The sequence below is a fragment of the Grammomys surdaster genome, unplaced genomic scaffold, assembly GCF_004785775.1.
Source record: "Grammomys surdaster isolate TR1022 unplaced genomic scaffold, NIH_TR_1.0 239, whole genome shotgun sequence".
NCBI classification, from domain to species: domain Eukaryota; kingdom Metazoa; phylum Chordata; class Mammalia; order Rodentia; family Muridae; genus Grammomys; species Grammomys surdaster.
The window spans coordinates 8,645,892-8,659,305 of record NW_021604684.1 but is presented as its reverse complement, the minus strand read 5'-3'; the positions used below and the strand labels follow the sequence as shown (position 1 = coordinate 8,659,305).

At 41.3% G+C, this 13,414-nt stretch overlaps 1 protein-coding gene across 4 annotated transcripts in view; it reads right to left on the bottom strand.

Moving 5' to 3' along the window:
• The window catches only part of Fbxo38 (F-box protein 38), a 48,785-nt gene extending 38,382 nt beyond the window's left edge, over nt 1–10,403 (bottom strand). Inside the window, exons 1-3 of one of the 4 annotated variants that reach the window (XM_028774205.1) lie at nt 10,193–10,267; nt 2,195–2,336; nt 1,544–1,731 (exon numbers count right to left, since the gene is read on the bottom strand). In XM_028774205.1, coding sequence (XP_028630038.1) covers nt 1,544–1,671 — 128 coding nt within the window. In that variant the 5' untranslated portion in view covers nt 1,672–1,731; nt 2,195–2,336; nt 10,193–10,267. Of the gene's footprint in view, nt 1–1,543; nt 1,732–2,194; nt 2,337–8,143; nt 8,206–10,151 lie in introns of those variants that run through there. The other 3 variants (XM_028774203.1, XM_028774204.1, XM_028774206.1) reach the window with 3 other exon arrangements.
• Nucleotides 10,404–13,414: the final 3,011 nt, after the last annotated feature.

Genomic DNA, 13,414 nt, shown 5'->3' with positions numbered 1-13,414 from the left:
AAAAAACATTTTAAATTATTTCTGAGACATAATTTTTGCACATTTTTATGGGGTTGGCATGATCAACCAATGTAATGTACAGCATGTAGTGACCATCAATCAACAGCTAACTACAATTCAGAAATGTAATGTTTAACTCTTGCCATTTATAATAAAGCTACAGGATCTGAGATGAAGACATGCTATTAATTTTTTTCTCCAAATGTTTGTAGGCTCTGAGATCATCACCTATCCATCTTTTCCACAATGATGTGAAAACCAACTTTTTAAACTAGATCTCTTCATGAATTCAAATATACACATGCAGCCCAGTTGGTCTGTTTTGCCTAACTCCTGCTATTCTCTTCAGCTCTTAACTACATTTTATTTACTGTATTTTAAAATGCACTGGAACATCGGTACAGTTAGTTAACTTAACTGAAACTTTTGGCATTTCCATACACTTTTTTCTAGCACATGAATTTTAACATCATTTTGCTATAGTAGAAAAGATACCTACTGTTTTAATTGGCCTTTTATTCTCAGATATTAACTCTCAAAAACTATACTGTGCCCCAGAAGATAAAAGCTACAAAGGATTAAAAAAATTCAACGGTACATTACAAAAACGAAGTGCTCATGACTCCTTAAATAACTTAATACTACTTAAAAGACTTATAATCTGAAAACATTAATAATGTGTAAAATTCAACACAGTTCTGAGAACTTTTAATAGGCAGTGTGTTTGTCTCGGTGAATAATCTAATCTAGTGATAATTACCTAATAAAAAGAGCCTAGAGGCTTAGAAAATTTAATTATAGGCACAGAAAAAAAGACAAACCAGAAATGAACCATATGCAAGACAAGGGAAATTGTAAGTACTGTGTCACATGTACCATTGACAGAATAGAAAGCAAAGACTAACATGGTAACTGAAAGTACTGTTGCAACATAAAGACGGGAGAACAAAATACAGGATCATTAAACCACACATCTATGTCTTACAGTGTAATGAGTGCTTTGAAAACACTGTTTGGCCACTGAATCCTAAAGCACATCTGTCCAAATCACTGTCCATAAGATGATAACTTGGGTCTCTAACTACAGAGAAGTATTCTAGTCTTTGAATGGTATGGATAAAGATAATGAAAAAAAAGAAAAAAAAACAGGAATAAAATATTTTCTTTCTTGGTTTAATTAATGGTTCTTAAAATACAGTTTGAGTAAGAAATTTAACTTTACAGTTTTTTGGAGGCTTGGAAATGACTCATCAGTTAAGAGCACCTGCTGTTCTTGCAGGACCCAGGTTCGAGTCCCTGCAAGTATATACCAGTATATACCATCTACAACTCCAGATTTAGGGGATCCAACATCTTCTTTTGATTTCATGGGCACTAGGCACACACATGGCACACACACATACATGCCACATGGCACACAAACGGATATGCTAGCAAAACACTAATACATATATGGTAAAACACAGGAAAAAAGCTTTATAAAACAAGTTTGATTTCACTTTTACACTGTAGATACATAAAAGTAATCCAAACAAAATCCCACCTGAAAATATGACACAGCACTTCGTGTGACAGCTGGTTCATGTAGTCCTTCTCCTCATCGGCTGTCATTTCCTCAGGGACCTCACTGTCCATCACACACACTTTAACACTTTTCTTTCGTGGTCCCATGGCTGTGCTTCTCTTTAGTGTCAAAGATCAAATCTCTCCTCTGATTTTAGTTCAAAACACCTGAAAGGCAAACACAGTAGAGCAGCCTAAAGCACACCAAACTCAAATACAAAGTGTCCCTATCACAAGTGAATTAGAAAATTCATTCAGGGTTACTAATGGGCAGGGTTCAAAATACTGATGCCATTACTACAATAGTACACCATATGCAAATTTTAAAAAGTATTGATTTCCTCTAAAGACAGAATATCTTTTCCTGAAGAACAGTTTAGAGTGAATAGAACCCAAGAATAAAGTCCTATTTTCTAATCTGCATTCTAGGGCTTCCCACTCAGCTGGTTCATTCGGCTTCTCCAGGCATCAATTACTTCGGTGTGTAAACCAAGATAACTAAACTAGGTAACAAAATTGCTTCTGGCTAGGAGCTCATGATTCGAAACATGCATTCAAAATCAATATGTAGAGGCATGTCTGAACTCACAGGAGAGGCCTTTTCAGGCATCAAGTTCAGCTGCGCCCTCACCTGCATGCCATTAATACCAAGGAATCCAGCATTTCATGTAAGCTAGCCCAATACAGCAGACTCTAGGACTGGCATTTTTGATCTGCCACAAATTACTACTTCCAGGAGAGGAATCGCCCTTTTAAATTCTTCATTCTCCTACCTGTAAAGTGAGGGAATGAGATTGTACCTTCTGTGAATGGAACAAAACCAAACTGTAGACACTCTCTTTAAAAAAAAAAAAAAAAAACATACAGAACTTGCAATTTTGAAGGGCAAACTCACTTTTATACAGCATATACACTTTGCTTTTAAAATGAAGCCTTAGTAAGGGAAGAAGACGAGGGAAAGAAAGTGAGGTGAGCAACAACATATTTTGTTCTGTTTATTGGTATGTGAGTTTACTGCCCAGACTGTCAGAATGTCTGGAAATATTTTAATGATGGTGGTCCAGATGTAGACCAGTTCTGAAATGTAGAGCACTTCAGCACTAATGGCGCATTGTAGATAGGGTTGTCAAGTGAAATCAGATATATTCAGGTAATTCTTTAAGTCACACATGCCTTCACATACTTCAACAGCCTGTAGTAAGTTTAGCATCATGAACAAAAGACCTTGGAAGTCATCCAGGAGTTAAGGAACCATGCAAATGAACTTAGAACCTCAAGCTGAGATAAGAGGTATAAAGAAAGCAAACAGTTTCAAAGTAGCACATAGCACACCAGTCTCATTCACTGCTGGCTTTTTTTGAAGGAAAGGCCAATTGAAATAATATCTAAGGGATGATCAAAAAATAGGGCAAAAAGGGAGTGGGGGAAGCAAAAAAAGAAAAACATTCTAGGAGGTCCCAGTAGCATATGTTTCCATGTCCTTGGGTGGTTCCCTGGGAGCTGGACCTTAACTGGGCAGACAGAAATGCTGAAAGTCAGCTGAGCTGGGATCTGACGGAGAAATTGCAGCTCCCTGGAGGATCACTGTACAGAGCTGAAGAGGGAGGCAGGGCTTACAATGTTCAGCTGGATCAAAGAAACAGATTTAGCTAATCTCAACAGGCAAGCTGTCTCTGTAGGGGGGCCATCTTTAGGCTGTAGACATTCAGGAGGGGAAGCTATGGTGGCCATTTTTCTGCATATATTATCAACATCCACAAGTGGACAAGAAGAGGAAGGGTTTGCCATTTCCCTCTGGGGCGAGGGTCCTCAAGAAGCTGCAGCCATGGTAACAAAATACATTCACTGAGGTCCTCACACACTCGGGGGTTCCTCCTCTCTCCAGATATGCTGAACTCTGGGAAGAAAATCTGTTTTTAAAACTGAAACAAAACTGCTGGTGTGAGGATGAAGAAGGCGAAATGGAAGTGAGATGAGGCTGAACTGTTAGCAGAGTTCTTATTCCTCCACATGAGAAACAGCAGCCTTGTCAGGCTGAGCATGCACGGTACTCAGGAAGCTGGAGGACCCGGGATAATAGGACACAGCTACAGAAATAAGCAGAGCTCCCAGGGATCCTCTGCAATCAACAGGAGCAAACATAATCTAAATCAATCCTTATATCCTCATGCTTGTCTGCGTTCTCATCTCCTCATCCCTCACTGAAAAGTCCTCGTGGTCTCAGCACGCTCGCCAGTGCCTGGGTTCCAGTGTTCCACACATAATCCTAAGCAAACGTCCTACTTGGTTACTTTGACTAATCCCAAGCCTGGAAGCAAGGAAATAAAGATTATAGAACCATGTGTGGGTTCTCATCAAAAGGCATGTAATAGCATGGGTCTAAAACAGTTCTCAACCTGTGGGTCATGACCCTGTTGGGGGTCACGACACTGTTGGGGGTTGCAATCAGATGTCCTGCATTTCACACATTACAATTCATAACAGTAACAAAATTACAGTTATGAAACTGCCTCAAAAATAAATATACAAGCCAGTTTTTTACTATATCACACCCACATTTTCTTGTTTATTGTCCCTCTTCTCCAACTGAAACTTCTTCTATTACAGTACCTCCTGAACCCGCTTCTCAGGCTTGGGCTCCAAAGTGATCCTCTTCTCTGGGACCACTCGTCTCTAATATCCCTAAGTGATTTTCTCTCTGTGCCCACTCTTTTGTCTGCCAGTTTCTCTGCAAACCCACTTCTTACTGACCAACTGCACCCATTCCTAAGGCTTCAGCTACTACAAATCAAACACAACACACAGCACACACTGCCCTCTACTGTAGCTCATTAAACTCCTACACTATAAACTCTGGCTGGCCTAAATACACCCAAGTCTCTCACTCTCCATGACTCCCCATTTTCCCACGATACCATTATTACATGCGTTCCCACTGGCTTCTGGGACTCTATCGATCCTCATCTAGGCTCCTGTGGTTGATGGCTTTCTTTGTGGTACCCAGCAGTGTGCCATCAAAGCCTATAGCAAAGGCAGCCATGGCTCAGGCTTCAGCAGATACCTCACTAAATAAATGCTTCTCACATCACATTTTACACCGAAGACACAGCAATCTTTGCAACACACTCTACTCACCAGGTTTGAAAAAATAAAAAGCATGGCATAGACTAAGTCTCTTGTATGATTTTATGTAGACAACAGTAAATGACAAATATGCTGGTGTTTTTTACACAATATGAACAGTGGTTGCTACTGAAGAATAAGAGCAGATGAGCCGGGCAGTGGTGGCGCACGCCTTTGATCCCAGCACTTGGGAGGCAGAGGCAGGCGGATTTCTGAGTTCGAGGCCAGCCTGGTCTACTGAGTGAGTTCCAGGACAGCCAGGGCTACACAGAGAAACCCTGTCTCGAAAAAAAAAAAAAAAAAAGAGCAGATGAAAAAGAAACTTAGTTTTGTCTCATGTTCATCTCAGTCACTGAGCTTTTCAGATTGCTCATGCTTATGGGATTTCTTTAAAAATGAAGAAAAGAAATGAAAAGAAGAGAAAATAAAATACAAGACAAGAAAATCCAGTCTCCAAGGACCCATGGCTCCTAAAGGGTAAGGATATTTCCACTCCAGCCTTAAGCTACTTTTCTGATCTCACCTTCTAACCCTTTCCTGTGACTTCCTGGGACACTCCAGGAGGAGCATCCAGTCAGCTTTCTAAGCAGGGCTCTTTCCTTATATGTTATTTATTCTGGCTGGAGCAGTCTCTTCCTTTTCTCTCCCCTCCCCTTCCTATTTCCCCTTCTCTATAGTCTAGAAAACTATTAATTAGCCTTCAAAATTCAATTTAAATTGTAGGTGTTTTGTGAAAGCGTCTTTCACTGGAGTCCTCTACGGAGCATAGGCTTCTACAGCAGCTTGTGTAATGTTAGATGTCACGTTTGCCAGGTGAGGATCTCAAGCTCACCTCCGGGCACTAACAAGTCTTCACTCATATTTCACACTCTTGAGAGCAGTTTGCTACCACAACATTCAATAATCTCAGCAGTAAATACTATCAGGTTAACCCAATAAAGACACACATAACAGTGATTTACAGTATGCGAAGAGCTCTAAAATACAATTAACTGGAAGAGCCCTATCTATCTAGGGACTGCCCAGATGTTCAGAATAACCCTCCAGGTACTGAACACAGGCTTCAGGTTTAAGAATTTTGACAGCCCTTCAAAAGACATGCTCCTGACTTTTCCTTAGCTCTAATGCTTTGATGAAGGGAGGGCTTGAGATGGCATGTGGTAAGAGACAGACCTTTACATCAGGAGGTTGACAGGTGAGGCCAAACTCTTCCTTTTTTGCTCCCACTGAATCTACTGCATTTAAAGCACCTTGCTTTTATGACTACTGTCTCTGAGTATTATTCTGCAGTGCTCTCTCAGAGGCATATTTAGTAACTCTCAGTGTCCCATATATATTTAAAATTCCAAGTTAACTAGCCTTAATATAACTACATTTACAAAATTCGTGTGTTTAGAATTCAAAAATTATAGAGATAAACCATCAAGAAGATAGGTGTTCGACAAGCCCATGAAAGTCTAGTTAGCCTATGAAATGTATCTAAAACCAAAAACCAGTGACAAAAACTAAATGATCAGGACTCACATGCTATTCCTAGCTCTTCCATCAGGCCTATAATTAAGCATGTGTTCTTGCAAGTCCATCCTGTACTTACTTACAAGAATACACCCGTCAGATAAAAGAGGCTATAAGCCTTTGGTGAAGGGAAGACCTGAAATGACAATGGGTTAGGGACAGACATCAGGACATTGATAGCCAAGGGGAAGGCCTCTCCAATTCAAGCAGCTACCTCTGGGAACATTCAGGAGGAAAATCTTAGTCACTCAAGGGCTCCTTGATTTTTCCTTAGCCTTGGTACATGTTGACAAAAGACAACAGAATTGTCCAATTCAAGTGGGCATCAGCTCATTTACATAAAAAACCCGAAGCTATGTTGAGCATTATCTCAAACACTGAGGAACAGGGGCCCTTGTGCTCCTGCATGTGAAGAAAACACCAAGCGATTGAGAACAAAGTCCCAAGTGGATAGTATCTCTTTGGGAAGGAGACTACTATGTTTTTCTTTCCTGGCAAGAGGGATTAAAAAGCAAGTCAAGATAAAGGAAACCACCACTGCTAGTCTTTATTTTCCCTTCTTCCCAGTTCCCCACACCACCCACAACCTAACATTCTGCTCCCCTGTGAAAATGCAAGTAGATTTAAGGGAGTAAATGGTTAAAAGAGGGTGAAGGTAATTCTGGTTCTCAGCAACAGGTGAAGGATGTGTTGTCATGAGGGTGAAAGATAGGTGATTATAAACAGGACATAAATTTAAATATATGAAGATGGTATTTTAAAACATCAAGCAGTATTTCTAAAGTTAACAATTTTTGGAGGCTCTGAACCTTCAAGAAATGTTAATCTGACAGAAACGATAATCTATCCTTTAATAGTAAATGCTAAAGGGGCCCTCAGAGACTACCTAGTCACTCTGCTGACGTTTTGTGGGTTATGAACATCTCTGAGAATAGGACAGTGGCATTTCTCTCTCCTACTCTCATGCAGACAGAATTACAAATAAATTTCAGAGGTTCTTTTAGATGAATAAAGAACCGGAGAGTGTAAATCAGGAAGTCACCTGCCTTGGATCAAATGTTAAATGTCAGGCTCAGAAGACCCAGACTTCCCCACCTACATACCATTCTCTGTGACTGTCAGACCTCAGCCACCACAGCTGTCTCTCCACATTCCAGAGCTACATCACAAGGCCTAGAGATTGGCTTCAGGATGCTCCTATTAGAATTCAGACCATACCCTCCTCCACAGAATTGGGCTTCCACACAGCAGCCATAACCACCTGGGCAGTCCATTATCATTCCACAGGAGCCTGTTTACTGGAGCAAAGGAAGCTTCAATTTTGTCCTGGCATCCCAGGAACAGTCTTAAGCCTGAGTTCTTTGCCAATGCCCTTTAATCCAGGTCTTTCTAGAATATGCCTCTCTAAGGCCTTCTCCTTCAGCCATGTCCTCAGCTGAAAGGATGCTATAATAGGACACTATAATAACCCAACAAAATTATTTGGGTTGCTCCTCAAATTCTGCCTGTCTTAAATTTTACTGTTCGAACATTCCCTTGCTTGAAATTATGTTTTAATTGTGTACTGTATCATCGATGTATTTCCCTAACACTGTGGTGCATAAAGTCTGAAATCACCTATGCCTATAAATACCCTACCTCCCGGATCCCTTAAACCCCTTTCAACTGACAATCTTCCTCTACCTAATCTACCTTGTCAGTACTTTTTATCACTGACTACTAATTAGAAAGGAGTAATTACTCCTCTCCGCTCCTCATCTCATGCATGGCATTTCAGAACAGCAGTATTTCAGAGAAGAACTAAACTAACATCACAAAACTAGCCGAAATGGCAGGGGCCTGTTAAGATTTCTCTTTCCCACAAGTTGGAATCAAGATCTTGATCTGTATCTAATCAATGGCAACTCTCTTGAAAAGACCCCTTTCTCTCAGTTGCTTGTACCTTGGCATCCCTCCAGCTCTTCATTCAGTTACTGTTCGTCGAGTACAAGGTGGCAGCAAAGCTTTCTCACATGGCTTATCCTCTTAAGAGTCTACATGTCAGGTTCCTTCCTCAGTCATCCCAACTCTAACATCAAAATGACATCTCATTACCCTAAACAGCAAACATAAACACAGAACAAACATCTTCTTAAATCATCCCATGGTCCTACACTGCCAAGGTCACTCCTGCCTATCAAGTTTCTACTGTCTCTTTATCTTCTGTTGGCTTCAGTTTGTTATGTCAATGGAACCTTGCACATCACCTAATTAATACTCACAGAACCCTTTATGTATCTCCTATCTAGGATGTGCCCTCTTGCTCTCAAAGTGTCACCCATCCACCACACTGCTTTGATTTAAAAGGAGAGGGGGAACCTATACTGATGAACGGGCAAGGAATCTAGTTCAACCCTTTATTTTACAAATAAGGAAAATGAGCACCAGAAGGACATGCTGTCTGTCCCTGAGGCAGAATGCACCGTGTTTGAAATAAGGACCTAGGCCTTCAATTCCAGTTCAAGGCCAATTTTTACATCACCTAACTTTAGAGAAACCTAGGTTTCCCTTTCTCTTCTGTTATGTCCTGAATAAATATAAAATGTGTACCTTAGGCACACGGCCATTTAAACACACACACACACACACACACACACACACACACACACACTGTGTTGTCTGAATTCCTTCCCTAGAGAGGCATAAATCTCACTTATGAGGCCCCAATGACAAACTAAAGTACAATTCCACCAAAGTTTACCTTAGGGGAACTAATGTGTTTATTGGGTTTACTTACATAGCATGGCTGAGATGCTACAAACAGGAGCCTGGTGTATTGGAAAGCAGCCAGACTGCTAAGTCTTCACCTGGTATGATGGCTTTCCTATAGCTGTACCAATGGAATTCTTTCGCCCATTCTTCAGTTAACCTTCCCAGACTATGTACTTTAGTACCTCCCCACCAAGAGGCCATGTACAATCAAGGCAGAATTACACCCAAATGGCCAGAGGTATGAGATGGAGAGCCCTGACTCTCAGGTAAGGGACCAATGAGAGCCCCCATCCCCACCCCAAACACCTTCTACAAAGGAATGTCAACAAACAGCAGAGTCTTTTATAGGAAGTCACATATGCTTTGACACAGACTGATGGCTGTTAAGCTTGAAGGATGACACTCTACAACATGCACATACACACCCCACACCCTTCTCCCAAATACAGTACAATGACAACATAACAACATATGACAAGAGGAATGGGCATCTTTCCGGTCATCTAGAAATGGTAGTTCTCAAATAAAAGTTAAAAATCACAAGAATACATATTCTCAGGCTATAACTACATAGTATGTGCTTTTCCATGTTCCAATTTCTCCCATCTCCAGAAAAACCATGGCTTTACAGAAACCCTACTGTATCTCCCATTTGTGATGAGGTGGGGGTGAGAAAGGAGATGAAGCCGGTGTCTACTCCAATACTTTTCTCGAAAAGATGAGACTTTTCAGGTTCAAAACAATGAGAGGGGATCTGCTTGAAAAATGACCACCAAGTAAACAGCAACAGGGGGTCAAAAACCAGGGTCTCCTCCCCTTTTTTTTTTTCTTCATACGATGAATTAACCGCATCATACAAGGGCTACTTCCTCATCGGACTAAGGGCAGACGTTCCTCAATTTACTGGCCTAAACGACTCAACATTAAAATCGTTGCATTGCTGACGCCTAGAGTATGTATTGGGGGAGGGGCCTGAAGTCTGGCCAAACATCCCATTTGGCTGATGAAACCGAGACCCAGAGAAGGCTCTCCATGGCGGAATAGAAAGCTGGATGCCTTAAGAGCAAGGCCTGCAAGGCCAGAACTACATTTCAGATACTCTTTTCTCGGTCGCTCCAGGCCCAAGACTTCCTGAACCCGAGATCGAGGATCTGGGCGGTGGGAGCCCCGGACCCCTCCATCTGCCCACAACCGCGCACCTCCACCTTCGCGACAGCCTCCCAGGCCGCGGCTCACTTACGCCGGCCCTCCGTCTGTTTTTGTGGTTGAGAGGGACCAAGAATCGCGACAGACTCTTCCTGCGGCCCCCGCCTCCACAGCGCTTCCGCTTCCGCCGCCCCTAGAGTCTTCCGAAGAAGTGTCATCGGGGGATGGGCCTGGGCGGGCCTCACTGTGTCCATGTTAGGTGTGGCTCCATCCCGGCGAAGCGGCCATGTTAAGCGTGGCATTTCCTGCAACCTATCAGCCGGCCCTTCTTCCGGTGACGTAAATTTCCTCACCAGAAACGCCGGGAATCTATCTACTGCAGCTGGTACCTTGTGGCCCTTCGGTGGTTCTAGTACTCTGTGATCCTGGCTATACACTGGCTCCCCTCTTCTTCACTGGCAAAATAGGTGCAATAAAAATATTTTCCAGCCAAAAATAAGACCATTGAATTCGGGGTGTGGGTAAGTGGAGGGGCGCAAAGACTGTTAAATCATTCTGTGGTTTGGGAGCGTTTTCTTTTCATGTTTGTGGTTTGTAGTCTCTTGAGCATCAAGGTTTTCACATCAGTGTTTCATTAATAAATGTGACACTGGACCTTTGACTTATGAGTAGAGATCTGCTTGATAATTTTTTTTTCTAAATTGTCTTCAGTAAGGATAGCTGTGGCAATGTCACAAAACTGGACTGAAATCTAGATTTATTTATTTAACCTACAGATCTCTTGTCAATGCACTTACAGGCCTGTAACTAACACAGATGGTATCTAGCTCTCTGTAGGCACCAGGGGACGGGACAGAGATGATATACATAGGGACGTTTAAGACTCAATTTGACAAGATACAGGGCGGGGTGAGGTAACTGCTGGTACTAAACTAAATAAGACATAGGGGAGCACCGTGCACAATGGTCTAATTGTTTTTCATTTTTACCAGACGTGTTAGTTCTTCCTTTTCCCTTACTGAGGATTAGCATTAGCACCCTGAGCCGTAGCTTTTCTTTCACCATCAAGGTTCCATGTATCAATACCAGTTTGGAGCTCCGGTGTTGGGGCGAGGGGAGCTTCATTACATATGTGGATATGTACACATGGTAACTTTAATACTGCAAGTATTCCTGTAATTGAAGAATTGTGCATAATTCCTGTAAGTAAAATGTGTGTACTCATGTTACTTATTTCTGTCAATATATTTGGACTTCAGTAAATAAGAGTAAGCCTTCCCCCATTCCCCACCCACGCACCCACGCACCCACGCACCTCCTTTTCCCGGGTTGTTCTGAAGAATAAATATAGATAGGGCCTGGCATAATACGAAAACGGTAAAGTTTATTTCAACACAATTGAGTTGAGTTAAGTCTTTAATTCATTTAGGTATATTCTTTCATTTGGTGGCCTTTTTGTGTTTTCAAAGACACAGGGAACACTTCATAGGAAATAAATGATAGTTTATTCTGGAGCCAAGTATGAATCACCTTGGCCTGGGAACTCGTATTCAGGACAGCTCTGAACAACGTGCCAATGGGTAATGGTTTCATAAAGTTTGTGTAATAACAGAAATAAGGAAAAATCATAAATCAAAGCCTTTAAAATACAGTGGCAGAACCATCAGGTAGATGAGTTATAATAACGCTGTTATAAACCTCAGATGTTATCTCATGACATTTTTACCTTTTGGTTGGTGGAAGACAGTGGTCTGTTTATACATTCCAAAGCGATTTGATGCGAGAGCTATCACCTCATGTAGAGTGGCTAGTTCTAATGCTAGGAAAGATGAACCTTTAATAGCTCTGATTTGTGGACACTGTCTTCATCTGTTTTATTCTATTGGTATTATACCTGGTTTAGTTTGTAAAATCAATTGAAAGCCACATTATTATAGAAGAAAATAATGTGATTTTTAAAAAAAAAACTATTTTAATGGGTGTCTTTTTATGTAGCAACTGTCATGGCACCAATAGAAATGATATCAAACCTGTCAAAAATGAGAATTTTATTTTGAACCAAATATTGTTTTTTATTTAATAGTCAGAAAAACAGAAGCAAAGAAGCACAACATAAGATGCAAGCCCTGCTTATTAGGGCAGATCAGCCAAGCAGCAGACAGGGAAACACACAGGATGCTTGAAAATAGTAATCCCAGAAATGTGCAGACATAGCTTCATGTATTCATCCTTAACAGCCTGAGGAGTCCTCCCTAAGCAGCAGAGAACTCTCGATGCAGGCCAAAGCAAATAAAAACCAAAAGGCCAAAAAAGTTCTTTAAATAACCAGCTCAGAGTGAACACATGGTCTGTTAGACCAAACCAAGAGAGAGCAGAGAAAGGCCTCTCTCCCCCACCATTCCCCATCCCCCCTCGAGAGCACTTACACCTACCACCCAAGGAAAAGACACCAAATGCCTTGGATGCTGTGAGTCAGGTATCTTGCTTACAACAGGTGACCTCTCCTGTGAAATGCATCCTTCCTGGAGCTCCTCACTGGGAGTCATAGCTATCAATACAAAAACAGTCCTCACCTCAAAGAGAATGAAGAGAAGGGAGAATTTATTCTCAAGCCAAATATAAGTGGTAATGGCTAGTCCAGAGAACACAGATTTTGGTTGTCCCAAATTCTGTGTTCAGACTGGTAGAGATTTCATGAACTTTTTACAGTAACAGAAAAAGTCAGGCTGGAGAGATGGCTCAGTGGTTAAGAGCACTGACTGCTCTTCCAGAGGTCCTGAGTTCAATTCCCAGCAACCACATGGTAGCTCACAACCATCTGTAATGGGATCAGATGCCTTCTGATGTCTGAAAACTGCTGCAGTATACTCACATATATAAAATAGATAATTCAAAAAAATTATAAAGAAAAAAACAGAAAAAGAAAGTCATAAATCAATGTACTTTTGAAATACATTGGCGGGTACATCAGGTTGGTCAGTGAAAGCAAGATTCTGCTATAGGTTTTAGATGCTATCTGGTGACACTTTTGACTCTTTGATTGATGGGAGACTAGAGTTTTGTTAAGTTAATATATTCCAAACAGTTGTTAAAATGTTAGGTCTGGCACAGAGAGGAGCAAGAAATAACTATTTCGTAGCCCGAGAGAAGCTGTAACTAGGGTCTAGAACTGTAACAATATACAGCTTCAAGGCATCATTGAAGTTTTAATCAATCAACCTTTGCAAACATAGCTTATTTCCAGGAATTCTTGTTTACAGAAGGAATTACAAGTAAAACATGTGGCTGTTATCCTCTGTAGTAGCTTTTGAATTGT